This window comes from Andrographis paniculata, unplaced genomic scaffold (assembly GCF_009805555.1).
Source record: "Andrographis paniculata isolate CXL003 unplaced genomic scaffold, ASM980555v1 Contig66END, whole genome shotgun sequence".
Classification (NCBI taxonomy): domain Eukaryota; kingdom Viridiplantae; phylum Streptophyta; class Magnoliopsida; order Lamiales; family Acanthaceae; genus Andrographis; species Andrographis paniculata.
This window is the reverse complement of record NW_026137602.1, coordinates 3,590,373-3,613,702: the sequence shown is the minus strand read 5'-3', so window position 1 is coordinate 3,613,702 and position 23,330 is coordinate 3,590,373. Positions and strand designations below refer to the sequence as shown.

The window sequence follows — 23,330 nt, the reverse complement described above, 5'->3', positions numbered from 1 at the left end:
GGGGTTTATGTAACCACAGATTGCGGCCTTCACCTGCCAATTTAATTAATTAATTAATATGCCTTTTTTCGACCCTATAAATTAAAAATACGTAGGTACTCTTTGCATTCTGGATATAGTATTTTTTTTTTTTTTTTTTTTTTTATAAGTTAGAAATCCGCAATTTCTATCCGGAAATCTGTGTAAATTTTTTATCGAATCTAATATTCTACAAATTAAATTTAACAAGACAAGTTAACTAGGCGAATTATATGTAACAAGTGGATCCGAAAACTTTTGAATTAATAATTTTACGGTCGCAAATTCACTATAAATATAAAAAATCGAAAGAAAAATATAATTGATAAATAATTTAAAATATATTAATAAAAATAGATATAATACAATACAAATAGTTGTATATTAAAATTAAGATAATAAATACCTTTAGTTTAAAAAAAATTAAAAAATATTGTACATTTAAAAAAATTAAAATATAATTAAAGTGTAAATATTAAAAATAAATAAATAACATAACATAAGATATGAGATGTACTGTATATATGATATATGAGACAGAAAAATAATTATTTTTTACTATATTTATTGTTATTTGAAGCTACACATAAGAAAATATGTATATTTGTAATTTGAGATCAAACACTGTTAAATAAAAATAATTGAGATAAATGCAAAATTTATGAAATTACAGATAATCTGATACAGTTTTAAAACATAAAAAATTTGGTAAAATTTTGTAAATTTAATGATGAATATTATGCAATTTTGCCTATAGATAATTAGAGAAAACATAGTCTAATTTTTTACTATGCACAATATTCATGATTTTTTTTTTAAAAAAAAATATATTATTTTTCTAATAAAATATTTATCTTTACTATTCCAAAACTCTTCAAAATAAAAATATTTTAAAAACTCCAATATAAACAGAGTCCTATAATGTATCTGTTTTATAAAATATAATTTGAAGAGATGTTTTTATATGAAGTATAAAAAATTATATATGTAATAAAAATAGTAAATATATTTAATATATTAATTTGTTTTAGAAATATATAGGTTTGGAAAACAAAAAAAAAACAGACCACTGGTTTATGATAATTTTTAATATTTTGAGGAAAAAAAAATGAATATTTAATACTACTATATTTTGTGTGAAAATTATATATTTAATGTGATACTTGTTTTACCAAAAGTGAGTAATAATTGTTATTTTTTTTATAGTAAAAAAAAGTACAAAAGTGTAATTATTTTTTACTTAAAAAAGAAATGAGAATATTTTTGATGACAACCTTAAAAGGAAAATGGGCATAGATTTGAACTACGGAGGAAGTACTACTTTTTAAAATATATATAATTCTATTTTTTTTTTAATACTGTAAGAATTTGCCGTCATTAATTTTTTTCAAATGCGCTATTGATAACTTTTTGGTCGAATTTAATAATCTACAAATTATGCGAACCATATGTAACAAATAAGACCTCGAGATATCGAAAATTTAAACTTACTGGGCTAATTTTATTAATTTCTAGAGAGAGAGAGAGAGGGGGAGAGAGAGAATGTAGTAGTTTGAGAGCAAGAAAATGAATTGCATCTTGGCCAAGAACATGGCTTCCAAACCAGGGGGGGTGTTATGTCTATTTTTATACACATAATACATATAGATATAGATATGTATGAACATTACAACATATATTTTATATTATTTTATTTATATACAACATTTGGAAGATAGTAAAAACAGTCCATATGTGTGTGTAAAACAAATTAAAATAAAATAGGAAAATAGATGTGACCATGTGCCTCATTACAAGTGCCAATGCTCAATCAACATTCAACAATGAATCCATAAAAGTTAGAGAATAAATATATATATATATAAATAAATAAATAAAAATAAAGGTAGTTTTAAAAAATTTCGATGTTTTTATAGTCGAATATAAAATTTAGGTAAAATAACTCAGTAACATTTCTATATATTCAAAATTCAGTGTAAATTTTCGTTTACTTTAAAAGTTGCATAATGCCCAAATATAGATGAGAAATTATCTTCTTATCACACAAAAAATTGTAAAAAGAGATTTCATGCAATATTTTTTTAAATATATGGGGCGTCATACAATTTTTTAAATATTTAGAAATTTACGCTGAATTTTGAAATTATGGAAGAATTATGACAATTTTGTGCTAAAACTTATTTAATGAGACTTACCTGAGTGACAGTGATTTTATTCAAATTTTTATATTGCTAGTGAGATTTTGTTTTGTATTTAATAATAAAATTTGGAATTAAAATATTTATTTTATAAAATATAAATATGTATTAATATAATATTTTTAATGTAAAATAAATTTTAATTTAATATAATAAATAAATAAAAATAAATATTTAAATTTAATATTTTTTTAAAAAAATTTTATTGAAATAATAAAATTATTAAAAACCTCTCAAATAAATAAAACCGTAATGCATAAAAACTCTAATTATTATATAGTGGAGTATTGATTATTGTTGCCTTGTGGCAGCTATTTTTGACCATCATATCATTTATACATTTATTTATTTATTTATATTTTTAAATTGTTTTATAATATATTTTTATTTTAAAATATTTTAAAATTTGATGAAACTAAGTATTACATGTAATTTTAATTGAAAAGGTAAGTTTTAAAATATGATATCACTTTGTTTCGAATTTATTATTTTATCATTTTAATTTGAGATGTTTATTAAAAAAATTTTGGCTAAAGTTTTGGAATAGATATTATAATTATTTTGCTTAAAGAGTTGGGGAAAGAAAAAAGCATATATATATTGTAAAAAATCATTAAATTAAATATTTATTTTTATTTAATATATTTTACACAAAAATAAAATTTTCATTAGAAAAATAATATCAAATATTTATTATTTCCAAATCCTAAAACCTAATTCCAAGTTTAAAAGAACAATATTTGGTGTACTTTTGTTCTTTTTGACACATATATTTTGGGTCCCCTAAATTCACAAAGGCTAGGTTGTGCTTCTTTTTATTTTTAAAAAATACTTCCTCCATTCCAGATACCATGTCCACGTTGCCGTTTCTATCCGTCCCACGTACTATGTCATTTTTTTTTTGGAAAATGATTACACACTTTAATCTCATTTTAATTTTTTTAATTTTATTTTTTAAATTTTAATTAAACTAATTAGTTATCTTAATCTTAATTTATAATTATTTATATTATAGGATAATTATTTTCACTAATACATTCTTAATTATCTATTAATTATATCATTCCTAAAATACCGTGTCTACGGTGTAGCAGACACGGTATCTGGGAGGGATGGAGTATTACATTAATTCACTAACAATACACATATAAGATCCACATATGTCGGAGATTTGAACTCATAACTTCACGGTCTCGAACTAATTTTACAATAAGGGTAAGCATTGATCGGTTCAAATCGAAAAATAATATATAAATATATATTATAATTTTGAATATTTATATTTGACCGTATATGTAACATATATATTGCTCACTCTATTGTACATAAATTGTCCTTTTTTTTTTTTTTTCGGTTCATCCCACATTTGTCTTTTCGTTTTTATAAAATATAATTATACATTTTAATCCCATTTTAAAATTCATAATTTATACTTTTCTTAATTTTAATTAAACTATTTAGTTACCTTGATCTTAGGGTGTGTTTGTTTGGAGGAATTTCCCAATTTCCATTATTCATCCAATTTTTTTCTCCAAAATATATTAAATCAAATACTTATTTTTTATTTTTTTATATTATAATAAAAATTAATTTTACATTCAAAACATCACATGAACAACCTATTTGTATCATATCAACAACTATTCTAATTCAATTTTTGTACGCTATCAATTCCAAATCAAAATTCAAACCCCCATACAAACACACTCTTAATTTATAATTATTTCTATTATATAATAATTATTTTGACTTATTTATTAATTATTTACTAATTATATTTTAGCTAAATTTATGTATCTGCAGTAACGTGGACAATTTATTCGAACGAAAAGAGTAATAAATAAAAGTTCGGTTTGTTCAATTTTAAATTGAGCCGAATTAATTTGATTTGATTTAATTAGTTTTGCAAAACTTTGAATGAAAGTAATAATTAAATATTATATTTTTGACTTTTTCAAATATACTACTTGAATAAATTTAACAAAAAAAAAATAATAAATTTGATGAAAAAAAGAACAGTAAGATTTTTAAATTGTTGTATAAAAAATAAATACATATTTTTTTAAGTAGACGAAAGAGGTATTGTTTTAACCCAACAAATATTACCATACAAAAGGAAAGTGATAAATTAAGAACAGAAAAATTCAATAAAAAAGGTTTTTTTATATATTGACTTTTTTTTTGAGAAAAAAAAAGGATTTTGATTATAATATTTTATCAAGAAAGAATAATTAAATAGTATCTTTTTATAAAAACCCGTCATGATTAAATAATAAATAATACTTCCTCTATTCCACATAATTTAGTCCTATTTTTTTACTTTCGTCAGTCCCACATAATTTGTCATTTCTTTTTTTTTGGAAAATTAATTATACACTTTAATCATATTTTAAAATTTAAATTTTTTTAATCTTAATTAAACTATTTAGTTATCTTAATTTTAATCTATAATTATTTTTACTAAACAATAATTATTTTTACTAATACATTTCTTAATTATTTACTAATTATATTTTACCTAAATTCTCGTGTATACAATAATACACATATATTACATGGAACGGAGAGGGTAATAATAATAATAAAACAAAATTTCAAATTAGTAATCAAATATAGAATTTAAAATTTAGTTTAAATAGTATTTTGATACAATATTTTACTGTAATAAAAATAATATTATATTTTATTAAAATAATACGAAAGAAATAATATTAATTTGTATTTGAATGTAATCTAAATACAGCCTTTGACCTTTCCTACATTTTCGTTTCCTTTTATGGGCCTAACTTGTAATAATTTGTGCATCCTTATAAAGCCCATAAATAGAATCAAACACCATGAGAAAGTAATTACTCCAATAGCCCAATTAAAAAGTCCACAAGTAATTCACTAAAAATAATATATTCTTTTTAATATTCTATATTAAACTATTATTTAAATTAGTGATATTTATGTTAAATAAAGGTACGTTTGGCAATTAGCTCATAATTTTTAACTGTTAGATGATTCAATTAGCTGTTAGTTGTTAGCCGATTGAATTAGCTGGTTTGACTAGCTAATTCAATTAACGGTCTGTATTAAACTGTTTGGTAAAACAATTGTTTGACATTAACTGTTTATACATAAAATGACTATTAAAGACATTGATATGTTATTTTTTAAAATATTTAATTTTATTCATTTTGGTTTGAATTTATGAGAATTTTTGTTATTAGTTATTGAAAATTATAAAAATATTATAAAGCATTTATTTTTATTTTTATTATTTAGATTTGAGAAAATTATTTTTATTAAAAAACTAACTATTTTTTATTGAAATTATATAAAATATAAAATAATAAATCTTTTGTATATATATTTTTATTATGTTAATTATTATTTTAATATTATGTTAATTATTATTTTAATATATATAAATAAATTAATAATATTTATTTTTTCTATTTGATTTAGTTTTAAAAATTTATATATTTTATAAATAAAATAATTTATATGTAATAATTAATAATAATTATTATTTAAATTTAAAAAAATAAAAATATAATTTAATAAATTAAATATATTAAAAATAATTAATAAATACTGTTATAAAAATATATTGATATGTATAAAATAAATAATTAAGTTTTAAATATAAATAAGGAATAACCAAAATTAAAAGAAAAAAAATTTTTCAAAACGTTGGGTAGATAAGCTTTTCAGAAATTAACTTTTTGGAGATTAGCTTTTTAACTGGTCAAACAACTAAAAGTTGTTCAATAAGTTAAAAGTTGTTTCTCAAACACGCTCTAAGTATTAAATAAATTGTAATAATTAAATATTAATTTTTTTGTCTTTTTCAAATATGATAAAAAGATAAATTTAACGCACCAAGGAAGTAAATATTATTACACTCGAGATTTGAAGCGGACTCGATTATATCTAGACTCAATCTTTTTATGTATTTTTATTCAAAATTATTATTGTAAATTCATAAAATATAAATAAATAAAACTAAAAAATGTAATATAATTATATTTTTATGATTTTATTTTGTTTTTAAATATCAATGATATACTTAATCCGTTCGAATTCAATTTGAATAGAAGTCAAGTCAGAACCACTCTTAAACTTAGACCCGACTAAAGTAAATAAGTCAATGTTAGAACTCGTTTAACGAATCTGAGATAAGACGACAACAGAGAATCGAGATCGTATTCGAGTCTCGTGTAGTACGCGATTTCATAGAATGAATCTAACGGAATTGCTGATCTCGCGAACGGAATCAAGAGAATCGAAATATTTGGAAGAGTTTTGATTGTAGAATAGAACCTTTGAAGAACACTTTGCGAGAGAAAAAAAAAAAAGGTAGAACATTTTTAAAACACTTTTCCAATATATATTCGAAAATTTAACGTGGGGTTTTTATTTATTGATGTAACGTGAGAAACTGATCTCACATAAACCAATCTCATTATGCACGTTATTCTATTTTATTTGATTAATCCAAATTATTTTTGAATAAGTGAAAACAATATTCAGATAAAATAAATAAATAAAAAAATTGAATTAATTGCAATTGGGCCTAATTATATATATATTCATTCATTTCAATCTAATTTATCTTTTAATGTGACCGCATCACTTATTAAACAGGAGACTCCTCCTTCTGGGACAAGAATTACTTGTTTTTCCTCTCTCACTTCCTGCACTAAATACCGCCAATCAATGACCCGATATCTGAATATTTAGATCCGATTCAAATAAATGAGTCAGGTCTCGAATCTACTCAGGCTCTTAATTTAATCTAAAAAAATTTGAAAATCAAGTTCATTGAAAATAAATTATATATTAACATTAACAATGAAAACATGTTTAAAATATAATCAAACAAAACCATTGATTGCATGATTTCTATTTAAAAAGTAAATCCACATGATTTTCATTCAGAATATATTATTTTTATATATCATATCAAAATACTATTTAAATCAAAATTTAAATTTATATATCAAATTCCGATGAAAACCAAACATATCCAAAATTTGTAGTTATTTATTAAAAATTAAAAACAAATAAATGAATTCAGACAAATGGGTTGTTTTTTTAATAATCTTTTATTACACTACTGTCTCCTACTAATCAATCTCTACGTTAAAAAAATAAAAATAAAAATTAATATTAATATTAATATTATTGTTTATTATAAAATATTGTATCATTCACTATTAAATATATAATACAAATAAAATATAGTATTTGTTTAGTATTTAATGTATTATTCATATAAAATAAAATATATTAATATAATGTATTGAGAAATTTGTCATTATAAAATTATTTAAGAATAAAACCTATATTAATATAATGTGTTAAAAGATTTTAGGCACAAATTTTAATATGAACTGTTTTTTGTTTTTTTCTTTTATAATAAAAAATATAAATTTTAGTATACTTTTTTACGGTAAAATAAAATTAAGAATATTTTGTTTATAAAAATTAAAAAAAAAATAAATATAAATGACATATAAGATACGGAGAAGTACTAGTTGATCTTACAAAATATTTTAAAAATAATAAAAATTCATTTTGGCTCCAACAATAATGTCACACATCTTTAAAATACTTTTATCATTACAAATAATTAATAATAAAATTGTAATTTTTTCAATATAATATTATATTAAAATCTATTTAAATAAATTTTTAATCAAAATATCAACCTGAAAATCAATACCAAACACACCATAAAATGATAAAAAAAAGAAGAAAAAAAAAAGAAGTCAATTCAATTGAAACACGTGCGTTTTATATAGTCCCAATATTGGATGTCACAATCTTAACTTGAGATCCACCAAGTTCCAACTACATATTTATATATTTAAATTTTTTTGCTATGTTTTGAATTTTGACCTTTTTTTTTTTTTTTATTTTTATTTTTTATTTCAATGTCCAATTTGAATAGTAATTATAATTAGGTGATATTTTAATAAATAATAATAATAATATATTTTTAAATAATAAAAAAATATTTTTTAACATAACAACATTATTTACTAATATTATTTGTAAAATTTGTATTTAATATTCATTTTTTTAATCTAATATATTATATAGAAATAGTATTTGTAATAAAATACCACCTTAGTCTATTTTCTAGTAATTGATATTTATATTTTTTTGAGACAATTATTTTTTGTTAACAATAGATAAATTTGTCTTTTATCTTATGTATAAAGAAACAGAGTAAATAAAAGAATGACATAAAAAATAAATTTTGTATATATATAAAAAAAAAAAATCATTGAATTCAAAAATAAAATATTAGTTTGTGGATAGAAGAAATAGTAATATTTCATTCAAAAATATTTTTATTTTTTATTTTAAATTAAAAAAATGGAATTAGAACTAAGCTTGTGAGGCACACCATTTATTTATTTATCTAAATAAAAGAACCAACCAAAAAATATATATCAAAACTAACCTTGGTTTAGAGTTGATTTAGGAAAAAAAAAAAAAGTATTTAGAAATAATACCCTATGTCCCGCTGCAAGGTTGTTATTTGATTTTTGCGCACTTTGATATTAAAAATATCTTTATATTTAAATAATTTACTCTACAAATATCATTGTATTGGTATTATAAAGGACTAATAAACCTATTGTCTTTTTTTCTTCATTTGGACTACATCTTGATATAATAATTAATATTCAAAGATCAACATGCAAAAAGCTAATAACAACATTGCAGCGGAACGGAGGGAGTATATAATATTATATACAATTCTAATTTTATTACATGAAGTGCATATGTCCAATTATATACTATGTAGTATACAAATAATAATGTGATGGTAAAATAAATGTATTGGTAGAGAACAATAAGGTTTTTTTTTTTTTTTTAAATGATTATTTTATAATTGAAAAATCCAAAATAAAAATATATATACTTTCTAAGCGGACGAAAGAAAATATATAGTTACATAATTAGAATCCAATTATGTATATAACACCATTTTTAATAATAATATTGATAATCAGATATAAGTACATTTGAGTTTGGTTGATATTGCCCGCAAGTGGTCCTATTGACAACATGATTTTTGATATATATTCAAATACAGCGAATTTTAGTCGAAAATTAAATGTAGGAAATTATTGTGAGCTATCAGATATAGCAAAATTTTATGGTTGTAGACCCTGAATCGTTTATCATAATTATTTATACTCTTTAACGGGTGAGTTCCAGGTCGAACACAGAAATTTTAAATCGCAAAATCAAATCAAGTTCTAATCTAGTGAAAGCGGCGGAAAGACACTAAGAAGATCCGCTCAGAAGCGAGCATGAATCTAAAACTACAAAAAACTGGAACACTAAGGAAAACGGTAAAGGTGAGCGATGGTGCGCGGAGTAGTGGTGAGTGGGACTGGTGCCAGCGATGGGTGAGCGAGAGGAACATGAGCGGAGGGGCACAATATATTTATATAGATTGAACGGTAGAGGGTGACGGAGAGGTGTTGTGTTTGAATTGTGCGTTACTCAATGGCTAGATTTTCCTGGATGAAATGAGCGAATGATGCTGGTGTTTAATCAAAACATATATGTATAATACGAAAGCGGTGAGGGAAAGAGTAATGTAGTTATATAAACCGGTCTATAAAGAACTTTGATCGCTGGTACTTGACCTTAAAGAATTTACAACAAGACTTTAATGACACCCAGAATCAGAACATTATAAGAAAGAAACCCTACTATTGCTAGGGATTTCCGTGACCCAATAGACCACCGTCTATACCTCATTAATTATCCCAATTTCTGTCTCATTAGTGGCTTTACCCTTCTGTTACATTTTTTTAATCAAAATCGAATTTAGACGAGTAATCAAGCAGGTCGACAAGGCTCCCGCGTACTTAACTATATTGAACTACCTTGAATTTGTTTGTGACAAAAAGACAAAGTTTAGATAATCAATTTTTCTGCATTATTTCTCAGCGACTTAGAGTTTTTTACAACTAAAGTTTATATAAAAGTGAAAATATGGAAGAAGTGACGACGAGGAACAAATGATATTTCATTATTTACTACCAAAGCATGAAAGTTCTAGTTCTACAAAATCTGTAATTAAAGCGGTAAACTAAAACTACGTAAACAGTAAAGTGCAGCCAAGGGAGAAGAGAGATCTCAACACCCTTGGCCATTCCTGCTGAGAAATCCTTACAGGGTTGGAGCTCTCTAGAGGCAGGAAGACAACTAGATTATGTGTGTATATAGTGCTTGTATACTCCTCTCGAAGTATATTTACAAATGGATATCTGGCCCTATTTATAGGTAATGAAAGTACCAGTTGCTTGAGGAGTGGTTTCAACTATTGGGTAGTTAGGCAGTTGGTGGCAGTTATACCGTTGGGGTAGTTGCTGGCCGTAACTCCCAGGACACTCGTTTCTCTTACTTCGACTTGTAAGGACACAGATCTTCCTCGATCACCGAGCTGGTTGGAGGGCATCAGCGCAACTCAGCAGAGTCGTCAATGTTGGCTGGTAGTGGAATGGCTGTACCACTGCGGGTTGGATACTTAGGCATTAATTTCATGGAGTTGTCGCCGCTCCGCTGCGGTGGGTGTCTGGGTCGCTGGCCTAAGCGATGAAGTCGTCGCTTGTGAGCGGAAACAACTACTATCGCTTATCTCATCTACCTTAACTTTTCTGGATCCGCATCACCGCTTAAAAGGCCAAAAAAATGTTAATAATTTTAACAAACCAATTCTAGATCATGTCAAACGAGATAGATCAATAAATTATGCCATAAATCAAATATTGTGACAGTTTTCATACAGAAATTCAAGTAATACAAAGTTTTGTTAAGTGGAGAATATGCTCATATTTAAAGTCATCACCTATTATAGTATAGATTTCGATGGTAGTTGCAGCTCATTCATTATGAAACAAATGATCTATTTGTTGTGGCCCAAGTTGATTAATCCGGCGTATCCCAAAAAATAATATCAATTTTAGATGATTTCATTGAGTTGAATTAGTAGATTTTAAGGAATTTGATTGAGAGAATATTGTGAAGTCAAGATATATATTTATTTAGAGTGATATTTTCTATATTAAACTTGTTACTTTGTAAGTTAATTATAGTGACAAGATGAAAAATCTATTAATTAGGACAAACAATTGTGGAAAGATTTGATTAAGTGATTTATTGTAAGTCTTCGATGGCTGAATTGGACTAATAATTTGATTGTCATTTATTATTCGATTACAGTATGTGCGAGTAGTTTGAACCTTTCACAAACAATATAACTTTGCTTGCTATGCTCGAATTTTTCTACGAAAATCTGGTGTAGTTTTATGTTGTTAAATATATTTAAAACATATGAGAAAGAAAAAAGAAATTAATAATAATAATAATAATAATAATAATAATAATAATAATAGTAAAACGTGTGTCCACAAGGGATGACCCGATGGTGTAGAGGTTTGACTTATGATCATGAGATCATGAGTTTAAACCCCGGACGTCTCGGACACATGATTCACCTATTATTTTAGTATTTAATTGTTGAATTACTTTTACTAAAAACAAATAAAATTTTTTAATTTTGAGAGATTAAAATGCCAAAAAAGTTTTACCTTAACAAGAAAGAAATATTTTTTATGAAAAGAGGGAGTATTCGTATAAATTAAATTTTTTCTATTTTTATAAATTAATTTATTGTAATATTGTATAAATAAGTTTTAGTATATTTTTATTTATTTATATTATATAAAAATTTATAATTTCAATATAATTTATATTTATTTAACTTTATTTTTAAACAAATATATATTACTCTAAATATAGTAAATTATTTATAAATAATATTATTATTTATATTTTAATAAATAATAATTATTTTATAATAATTATCTTTTACATATCCACTGTTATTTATAAACATATTTTCCTTTTATCTATCATTACCTTTCATTAAATATTATTATTATTATTTAATATATATATATATATATAATAACATAATGATCTCAAACAGCGGTAAGTAGATCATAATATCTTCTCAATTATCAATGTTACTGTAAATAAAAAAATATTTAGAAAAAGTGTAAATAGTAAATAATTATAAATATATTAGTAAAAATAACTATATTATAATACAAATAATTATAAATTAAAATTTAGATAATTAATCAATCTAATTAAAATAAAATAATTATAAATTAAAAAAATATATATATAATCATTTTTAAAAAATTATATGAAATGTAAAATATACAAAAATAACATACCATAAATAATTATAATAATATTTCCTATGTCCACTCAAATTATATAATCTTTCTATCTCATTGAAAATGTTGTTATTTATTTATTTTTTCAAAATAAAATTATTATTTTCTAATTTAATAATTATATTATTTATCTACCATAATAAATATTTTTTCAACTTACATCATATTATACAAATATTAATACTTTTATATTACAAGAATATTTTTGTATTTTTCACTGCTGGCCAAAGTAAACGGCAAGTCAGGAAGTATATATATATTTATAATAAATAATTTTTATACAATTTTTTCATTTATGTCTTTCAACATTATATTTAATACTGACAAATGGAGTAATATTTGGAAATAAATGGCCAATTATTGATTATAATTAAGGGGAAGCAAATCGATAATTAACCGCATTGTCCCTTCAGAAGCAACGGGCTTATCCCTATACACGTGGCGCAATAATACTGGAGGAGCACCAAATCTTCCCCTGTGGGCGACCGCAGCCTATCCAGCTCCCACCTCCCATATGCATTTAAACGTGATGAATTCAATTGCGATCCCACTCGGCGGTTACTCTCGTCCTCTCCGTTTTTGCCAACATCCCAAGAAACCAGTAGTCAGAAATCTCCGCCGTCGCCGGCGAGATTAGATTCGCCGGAAAGTGAGAAGTTACAGTGTTCTTCATATTTTTAGTTTGATTGTTGTCCTGAAGGTTTGTAAGCGATGTATTAACTGTTTTTTTTTTTTTTTTTTTTAATTTCAATCTATACTGCAGAATTGGAACTAGATAAAGTATAATAGATTCGAGAATTATGGATCGGAGTTCGTTGGGAAGAGGCTCAACCAGTTCGGCGGCTTCCGGTAAGTATTATTATTAATTTTAATAGTATTTTTTTCTTACTGTGTCGATATTGTTTGCCTGATGAGTGCGCTTGGATGGATTGTTTGTTTTTCCTTTTCGGTTTCACTTTTTTTTTTTTTTTGGAAATTATTGTCGTCGTGAGCTTTAATCTTATGCAGTTGGTGCTGAAAGTGACCGTGGGACATCTGTGTGTGTATAATTCACATGTAATGCAGCGGGCAGAAATTTATATAGGCTTTTGATAGTTTCTTAGACCTTTTTTTTTTCAGTTATTTTTTTTAATATTGTTGATTGACTCTTGGTTGTGAATAAATAAATAAATGATAATTTACATCATCTAACAAATATGTCAAAAAAAAAAAACAGCATGTGGTTCCTGGTTGTTTGTTGCAATGATTGTGTTCGTTGATGAACTCTGTAAAGTTAATTTCGTGTACCACAAGAAGGCGATAGCATAACCGTTGGTTGATATTAACATTCTTTTTTGGGGAAGAATTACAGAGAAAGTGATGTGCATGAGTTCTTTTTCCTCTTTTGTGCTGCCTCATTGTATTGCCAGATATGTTCGGAGGTTTGGAATAATTATATGATATGATATAAATAAATGGTCTTAATGTAAAATTGAGTTTTAATATAATATAAAAAAATAAAAAATAAGTAATAAGTGTTTGATTTGATATTTTTGGGGTGAAGATTTTGTGTGAATAGTGGAAATCTTCTATAGTCCTTGAAACAAACACATATGTCCCTACAGTAATTAGCGTTGGAGTTTTTATTACATATGTTGAGGAAAATTTAACTAATAGATGGAAAATGGAAGAATACATTGTTATGTATTTTTTTGGCATTGGACTGCATTGCACTTTATGCATTTTCATATCATAAGTGCAATTCTTCATTGTTCATATATCCTTCAGGTTCTGGTACAGCATCATCAAAAGAGGAAAAAATTGATCAACTGTTCTATAGATATGCCACAAAATCTTCCGGGGTGATCGAGTAAGTTCTACCATTTGTGCAAGTGCTTGAATAATACTTGTGATGTACATATAAATTAAAATAATTTTGAATTGGTCCTTTTTATGTGTGTTTGAAATGGTATATTGCATTGTTAGTTTATTGGCAGTGAGTTTGTTGTTAATTGAGTTTTCCACGGGATTTGTTATCATCTTCCTCTATACATAATGTCGAACTTTTCATCAAGCAGCCCATCTGGAATAGACTTGCTTTGCGCTGATTTGCAACTTGATGATAAAGATTACCAAATGTTATTGCTATCTTGGTAAGTCTGTATTGATATTTCTTTTCTAGACTTCGATCCATTGTGGATATTAACCTTGGTGATCTTTCCTCTTTTTGTTTTGACGAAGGAAAATGAAGGCACGCAGAAAAGGGTACTTCACCGTGGTAGGACTTAATTCTCTTTTCCATGATGTAAACCTATTTGTAAAAGTTGTGGTCTTTGGAAGTGAACATATTTTAGTTTTATGCAGAATTCTTTTTAAACTTTGTGGTTTCTATGATTCCTGAAAGGAATTCACATTTAAAAGGTGAGGGAGATATACTTGAATCCAAATTCTCTGTTAGCATTTTCTATAATATGGCAAGAAGCATGGGAATCGAATCTTTCTTCATCCCCCTAATCGATGAATTTCAATATAGTTATTTACATTCTAGAAAACACATGTCTTCTTATAACTTTGTGTTTAGGAGGAATGGCGAAGAGGTCTCACCACGCTGCACGCATATACTTTACCCAAGTTGCGGGATGGAATATATACTCTTTACCTTGAGGTACAATAACTTCGTCTCAAATTGAAATTGAGACGTGTCTTATTTTTTGTTTTTTTTGTCTAATGTTTATGTTCATTGTGTTTGTCTATGATGTTGAAAGGTCAGAGTGCCATCAAATTTTCTCAAATTATATTCCTATGCCTTCAAATATTCTTTGACCGGTAAGGTTGGCTTCGTTAATTCGATTATACATGTTCTAGTTATGCCTTTTCTGCTTATTATTTTGCATTTGATATTGCTCTAGATGTGAGGCAGAAAACCTTAGACATCGAAACTATATGCGACATGTTGGAGCTTATTCTAGGCTCGGATCATCGTGCTCAAGTGGATGCTCTTATCGCCTACCTGAAGGTATGAACCCTTTTATGCCTGCACAAATGTTTCAATAATTTTATTGAATCTTCTTTGAACACTCCCTTATCCTAAAAACTAATTTGCATCATAAAAGATAAGAAAATCGACGAAATAGTCGGAAAAAATGTTCTTGAGCACTCATAGAAATGTTACTATGTTGCTTTCAGGCTCAACGAGATTATTGGATGATTTCCAAGGATCAGTGGTTGGGATTCTATAGGTTCTGCAAAGAGGTTATCTAATGCTTCCCTTCTCTTTTGCATATCATTTGTCATTTTAATTTATAATTTTTTACTAGGTGTTTGGTATATAAAATATTGTAGAAAAAAAAAATCAATTGAGAAGGTAAAACAAAGAATTCAATCAAGAAAAAAAGATTATGAATAGATAAAGATAGAGAGGATGAATAGAATAAGACGAGATTTTAGGAAAATGAGAATTTGATAGAATTTAGGGTGTGCTTGTTTGTGAGTTTGATTTTTGGGTTTGGATTTTTTAACAGTAAAAATTTGAATTTGAATAGTTATTTGATATCGTTGGAAAAAAAAAGAATATCAAAGATAAATAATATTATTGTAGAGAAATATGTGGACGTGTTTAGTTGGTGATTTGTTTAAATATAATAATTTGGATGCACTATTTTGTAAAATCGAAATAATATATTTTTAAAGATAAACACATTTAGACGTTTTTCAAATTTCATTTTTTTCTTTATTTCAATGGACATAGAAAATAAAGAATGATAAATAATTAGTTTATCTAACTCAAACGAATAAGAAAAATTAAAATATTTATATTTTCCTCTACCAAACACACTTATAATCTAACATTTGATTATGATCCATTCATGATTTGTGGCAGATTAATTTTCCTAGCCTGAACAATTACAGTCTAGATCATGCTTGGCCTGTTATCCTCGACAACTTCGTCGAATGGATGAAGTCTACGAAGGAGTAGTCGTCGAAAGTTACAAAAACAAGGTTAAGCCAAACTCTTCTCATGTCAGTTAATATGTTGCATCTAAAGAAACAAAAAATAAATAAAAATCTATAACAATGTTAGAGTAAGTTTGAAGATACTCTTAGGGTGTGTTTGTTTGGGAGATTGGATTAGATTTTTACTATTCATCCCATTCCCCTCCCCCCAAAATATCAAATCAAACACCTATTTTTTATTTTTTATATTATACTAAAATTCAATTTTTTACATTCAAAACATCACATCAAACACCTATTTATATTACATCATACAACTATTCAAATTTAAAATTTTTACTATTCAAATCCCAACTCAAAATCCAAACTCTCAAACAAACACACCCTTAGATTATTCTTCGATTTGGTAGTGTTGGAAAATGTCCCAAAATATAAATAAAATAAACAAATAAATAAAAGAAGATGGTTATTTCCAACAGGTTTTGGCGAATGATGAAGGTGGTGAAGGTCATGTGCCAAAATTGATGTGGTGTGTAAAAATTAGTCCATTTTCTAATGTCATATTTGATATTTATACGTATTTTTAAGTAATTAGAATTTTTATTATAAAATGATAAATTTGTTCGTAATCTTTTATATAGAAAATGAAAGAGTAAATAAAGTAAAAATAAAAGAGTAAATTTTCCGTAGGACGTTAGTTTGTGGACGGAGGGAGAATTATATTTTTTTTTTTAAAAAAAATGTCATTACTTAATATAAAAAATAAGGACTTAATAAAAATGCCTACCTTCATGTAGCTCCGTAACTGCATATTATTTAATATGGATGGCTATAAATTGGGTAAGATTGGATATCCAATCTTATTAAAAAAAATTTAAATATATACATTAAAATATATAATATATATTTTATTTATTTAAAAAAATTACTATTATAATTTAATATAAAATATTAATTTTATATTATATTTTTTTGCTTAATATAAAAAATATATATATTTCAAATTAAAATACAAAAAAAATACCGACTTTGTTTATTGAATTATGGACTTTAATAAAATGAACATTAAAAAAATTAAAAACATTAAAAAAATCTATCAATATTTAGTACTCCCACTGTTTCTATCTAATATACATTTTTTTTTTTTTGCCATTTTCAATGTTTCATATATCCATATATATGCATTTGTTTCCTATTTTATATTAATAGTAAAATGTTTTTAATTTTTATATGAATTATAAATGTATTATTATATATATATCATACAAAATATCAAAATAATTTTACATATCTCACTTAATAAAATATTATTCTCTTCCTTCAGAAAAATTATGTAACTTTGGTTAGTTATATTATGAGATAGTAAAAAGTAACGTATAGTATTATGAAAAAATTATTTAGGAGTTAAAACAAAATATAGTGAGATAAATTTAAAAGGTAATGAAAGACCGATTATTTATTCTATTTTAAAGTTTGCATAATAAAATTATAGACAAATAAAATGATTGAATTTAGCAAACAATAAATATAAAATAAAATAAAATACTCCCTCCGTCCCACATACCATGTCCACGTTGCTGTTTCTGTTCGTCCCACATACCATATCACTTTCATTTTTTAAAAAATGATTATACACTTTAATTTCATTTTGAACTTTTTAATTTTATTTTTTTAAAATTTTAATTAAACTAATTAGTTATCTTAATCTTAATTTATAATTATTTATATTATAGGATAATTATTTTCACTAATACATTTTTAATTATCTACTAATTACACCCTTCCTAAAATACCGTATCTACGATGTAGCAGACACGGTACGTGGGACAGAGGTAGTAACTTTATCGGACAAGAAAGTCCATAATTTTTTAATTTTACTATAAAAATAAAAACACCTTAAATAGTGAGTATTATCTATTTTTGGGTAAAAGAATAAAAAAGTACAAGACTACCCTATCACATAGGGTATGTCCGATATAGTTTTTCCAATCTGATTTGCATTTACTATATTTGATCCGAACCTATCCTCGTCTTAACCTATAGGGATGACTTTTTGTCTACATATTTCAAATTTTATTTATTTATTTGATACTTCATTTTAGAACGCTTATTGTGCTTTTTTGGTCGAATTTTAAAAAATATATATGAAAATAGAATTTATTTTTTTTTTTAAGTAAAAAAAAAGTAGAAGAAATAATACTCTCTTCATCTCAAAAGTAGCACGAGATTTGAAAAAGATTAATACTTCCTCCGTCCCAAAAGAGTTGTCTTGTTTTTTTATTTTCGTTTGTCTCAAAACAATTGCACTGTTTTCTTATTTAGTAATCGTAGTCCCCACTTTATAACAAAATTATTCATACTTTTCTAAATTACCCCTAATTATTGCTCTAACCTACTTTTTAAAATTCTTCGAAAAATAAAGACATTTTAGTATTTTACATTCTATTTTATACCACTTTCCAACTCCCAACAAGATAAAGACCAGTGGCAATTGTATTATAGTAATGAAAAAGTATTGATAAATTTATGATGATATAGTTATTTATAAAAATGAAACCATTGTTTTGGGACGAACAAAAATGGTAAACAAAACTATTGTATTGGGACCAATGGAATATTTTTTATTAAAAAAATAATAAATTTCGATGACCGAGGGAATAGTAACTTCTAATAAAAATGAGTTACAATAAAACTAAATAAATAAATAAATATTACATCTGAACTTTCTTCACATTATAATGTACAATATTGTTTGATACAAAAATAAAATCTAAGACCACAAACAATTTCTCTTAAAAAATAAAAATTAAAATTAAAATCCAAGACCCTTTAGGCACCAAATACCTTTAAGATGTGCCTTCAAAAGAGACTCCTTTTTATTACAACATTTGAAGAAGAAAAAAAAATATGAACACAAAAGCAAACCAAAAAAAACAAATAACATTCTAACCAAAAGAATCAATCCCTTTTCCATTTTCTTTTATTTTTCATTTTTTGTAGTGAAATCAAAATTTTTGGCCTTCATACCTTTGCCGCGACGACGAGGGGAGGAGACAACGACAAAGAAGAAGACGAAGAACAAGAAGTCGAATTAAAGAACCTGCTCGAATGTTTCGCCGTTGTCAGCTTCTTCTTCTCCACTTGGCAGTCCTTCTCCCCGATCCTGCTGCTGCTCCCAACTTTAGTCGAATTCAATGGGACGACACATTTGCATAGTAAACCTACACAACACAACAATTTTATCCATCAATCGACGCCGAAAACACATCCCGTTTCCCATAAATTCCGTTATCATTTTGGTCATTACACATATGGATGTTTCCGGATATAAGGCACTTAAAAGACCCGCGAGACAAAATTAACATATAGGGTAAAAAATAATATCTAAAAGTCCAAGCGAACCTTCTAAATATTTTCAAAATTTTTAAAATTATATATTAGGGTAAAAAAAAACAAAAATTAACATGGCGTGGAAACTACCGATGGCTTGTCACATGTAATTTCCGGCATTCCACGTCGCCCAATGACTAAAAAGGTTCTATTTAGATAGAAGTTTGGAAATTTATAAAATAGTAAAAAATAAAAGCTTTGTTTTTTATTCAAATATGTTCATTCCGTTCCATCTTTTGTGTTCAATTTTCTGGAGATACGGGAATTTAGGTAAGAATAATTACTAAGTAACTAAAAATGTATTTAATAAAACTAATTATAGATTAAAATAACTTAAATAGTAGAATTAAGATTAAAAATATATATAAATTATGAAATTTAAGTTGTGATCATATTTCTTAAAAAGACAAATAAAGTGGGACGGACGAAAATAAAAATAGTGGACAAAAAATATGAGACGAAAAAAGTACTATTTTTTCTTATAAAATATCCATCAAAATACTTATTAAGCTAAATCACAAATCACAAATCAAAACCAAACAAATTCATAATATTTGTTGTTAAATTGTTAGTTTTGTGAGAAAAAACAGTCAGATGTGATTATTTTTTTAAAAAAAATAATAATAATTGACGATGAATATTACGAAAGTTACAAAAGTATCTATGTATGCAGAGCCTTATTCAGCCACAATTTCGACATTGTGGGAGTCCTAAAGTGATAAAAGCATCATGTGGAAGATAAAATTAAAAAAAATAAAAATTACGATCATTAATAGAGGACAATACTAAAATCACATAATTTTTACTTACCGATCCTGGCGAGACGATTGACCCATCGGGGAATGGCGTTACCGGTGAGACGTACGCAGGCGTCGTTGCAGAAATGGTTGCAGTTGTTGGCGATGAGATTGTACGCATCTCCCCTGTATTTATCCGCAAGCTCCTCCATCAATTCCTTCACCTCTCCACGGCTCATGCTCGTCCATCCCACCAATATCGATTTCCTCAACGTGATTCCTTCGCACTGCTTCGCCTCTGCCGCCTCGAATATCCCTGTCGATGGAAACTCATGAGCTCCGTACGCATACTCCACTCCATGAACTGCCATGCCCATCAATCACATTTCAGAGTTCCACAATTTGTAAAGGTGATTTCTACAATTTATCGGATGCTTGATCGATTTCGATAGGTATGGTCGTTAGTTTCGATTTGAATTGGAATTTAGAACAGCTTGGTGGAATCTAGGGTTTGTTTTGATTACCTTTTTTGAACTGCCATGGCCGTTAATCATACCTACATATTTCAGAATTCCGCAATTTGTAATGATAATTTCTACAATTCATCAAAAGCTTGCTCGATTTCGATGGGTATGGTCCCTAATGTCATTTGCAATTGGAATTTAGAGCAGTTTGGTAAAATCTAGGGTTAAGATTTTAAAATTCCACAATTCGAAATGCTATTTTCTACAATTCATCAAATGCTTGCTCGATTTCGATAGGTACGCACTAATTTCAATTGAAATTCGAATTCACAACACTTTGGTGGAATCTAGGGTTTATTCAGATTACCTTTCTCAGTTTTTGCAGAATATTTCTACAGCGAAGGTTTCGTTAGCAGATCTGAGCGAAGAATTGAAGCAAAAAAGAAAGGAAAAAAAAATGTTTGGAGAAGAAACTGACCACGAACGCCGGAGTGGAAGACGCCGAGTCCAAGCCAGTAAGCGTAGCCATTGACGGAGGAGAGATCGTACACATTTAGATGAACCGCCACCGATCCAGGCCTCGGCTTAATCGAACTCTTCCAGCAAACCACCATTGCTGAAATGCTCAGATGAACACCAAACCTCTTTTCCTCTAAAAAAGCCCTAAATTACGTGATTTCTTCAACCAAAACTTCCTCCGACCGAAAACGCCGCCGATTGTGCGGCCGCCGCGGCAATTTGTTCAACTGATTCTTCCGGTAATAACCGAAAACGCCAAGCAATTGTCTGGAAATGAATCGGTGGGTGGGACAGAGCGTGCGGTGGAATTTGGTGAAAAAGGAGTGGCGTCGAATCTCAAATGGCTGCTGTTCTTGCGGCTTTCATCATTCCTTTTTCAATATAAAATGATATTTAAACAATATTAAATATTAGTACTATTTAAAAAATATAGTAATATATACATACCATCGATTTCTTTTTTCATAATTCTCTTTTTTTTTTTTTATAGAATTTTGAATATATATTTTGTTTTTTTATAAAAAACAAATTAAAATAGAAAAATTAAATTAAAATACTAAATAAAAATATATTTTTTATTTATTCAAAAAATAAATAAATAATTTAATAAAAAAAATATTATTTTTTATTATTAATATAATTTTTATATTTAACATGAAAAATATATTTATTCAAAAAAATAAAATGAACCCACTCAAATAAAATTACATTAAGAAATATAAAATAATGAAAATTATTTTCTTTAATAAATATAAGAATTATTATTAATTAATTAAAAGGAAAAGTATCGAGTGTTTATATTTTTCTTTAAAAAAATATATATATATTATTGATATTTATTATTTTTATATTCTCTCTGTACAATTTATATTGTCCATTAAAAGTAATAAATGAATAAATGATAACAATGTAAAATTTGTGTTTAAAAAATAAAATAAGTCAATAGTTGTTGAACTGTCCCAAATAAAAAATAGAATATTATAATTTATGGACGGAGATAGTATTATTTATATATATTTTTATTATTCATATAAAAAAATTAAAAAATAATTTATTTTTTTCAAATAATTTTAACAAAAAAAAAAAAATGCACACCCAAAATTACCAATAAATTATCCATTAAAGTCATTCAAATAATTCTGATGATCAGTACTTGAGTAAGTATTTTAAATTGTAATAATTGAAGTATTATGGATAATCACTTCTAAAATCTTGTATACTGTGTGCATTTAATATGATATTTCCTTCCCATGATGAAAATCTATTTGAATTATTATACTCCCTCCCACCATAATTGAACCCTTTAATTAGAGACACGCTGTTTAAGGTAAAGATATTTAATTAATTAATAAATAATAGTTAGTTATGATATTATAATATTATTTTTTATATAATTAATAATATTTATAATTTTAAAGTAAATTTAATATATATAATTAAAAAAATTAAAATATATGTTTAAATATTTAAAAATTATATAGAAATTAAAAAATATATGCAATATAGATATCATTTTATAGAGATTAAAATATTCTATAATACAAATAAATAGATATATTTTTATTTATTTATAATTAACATAAATCAATTTTATAAAAGATGTGTAGTTTTAAATATAGATAAAAATATTTATTCTTTTTAGGAGAGATATAGAAATAAAAGAGTTTTGAGTGGGTACTACGTCATTTATGATATTGTATAATTAAGTTGATTTATATTTGTTAAATATGTTTTAATTTAACAAGTTTTACCAAAAAATAGAAATATGTCAATTGTAACGGGACAGACAAAAATAGAAAT

The 23,330-nt window shown here is 25.5% G+C and overlaps 2 protein-coding genes across 6 annotated transcripts; one reads left to right on the top strand and one right to left on the bottom strand.

Moving 5' to 3' along the window:
- Window positions 1-13,018: 13,018 nt before the first annotated feature.
- LOC127263114 (uncharacterized) lies at window positions 13,019-17,329 on the top strand. Of its 4 annotated transcripts, none has more exons than XR_007841368.1 (11): window positions 13,019-13,136; window positions 13,251-13,336; window positions 14,255-14,336; window positions 14,545-14,619; window positions 14,708-14,744; window positions 15,048-15,131; window positions 15,237-15,292; window positions 15,376-15,482; window positions 15,653-15,718; window positions 16,347-16,465; window positions 16,900-17,329. XR_007841368.1 is itself a non-coding variant. In XM_051292075.1 (11 exons), exons 2-10 carry the CDS (start codon window positions 13,288-13,290, stop codon window positions 16,440-16,442), a joined length of 657 nt encoding a protein of 218 aa, XP_051148032.1. In that variant the 5' UTR covers window positions 13,019-13,136; window positions 13,251-13,287; the 3' UTR covers window positions 16,443-16,465; window positions 16,900-17,280. The 4 variants fall into 4 exon arrangements, 3 of the variants coding, with proteins under 3 accessions (XP_051148032.1, XP_051148033.1, XP_051148031.1); XM_051292075.1 differs by having other exon boundaries at window positions 15,232-15,292; window positions 16,900-17,280; XM_051292076.1 differs by lacking the exon at window positions 16,900-17,329 and having other exon boundaries at window positions 16,347-16,892.
- Window positions 17,330-19,115: 1,786 nt separating this feature from the next.
- LOC127263116 (deSI-like protein At4g17486) lies at window positions 19,116-21,888 on the bottom strand. Of its 2 annotated transcripts, none has more exons than XM_051292078.1 (3): window positions 21,490-21,888; window positions 20,621-20,863; window positions 19,116-19,641 (listed from the first exon to the last, which is right to left on the bottom strand). In XM_051292078.1, the coding sequence occupies exons 1-3, from the start codon at window positions 21,623-21,625 to the stop codon at window positions 19,442-19,444; spliced, it is 579 nt and encodes a 192-aa protein (XP_051148035.1). In that variant the 5' UTR covers window positions 21,626-21,888; the 3' UTR covers window positions 19,116-19,441. The 2 variants fall into 2 exon arrangements, with proteins under 2 accessions (XP_051148035.1, XP_051148034.1); XM_051292077.1 differs by having other exon boundaries at window positions 19,117-19,641; window positions 20,621-20,911.
- Between the last annotated feature and the right edge of the window lie 1,442 nt (window positions 21,889-23,330).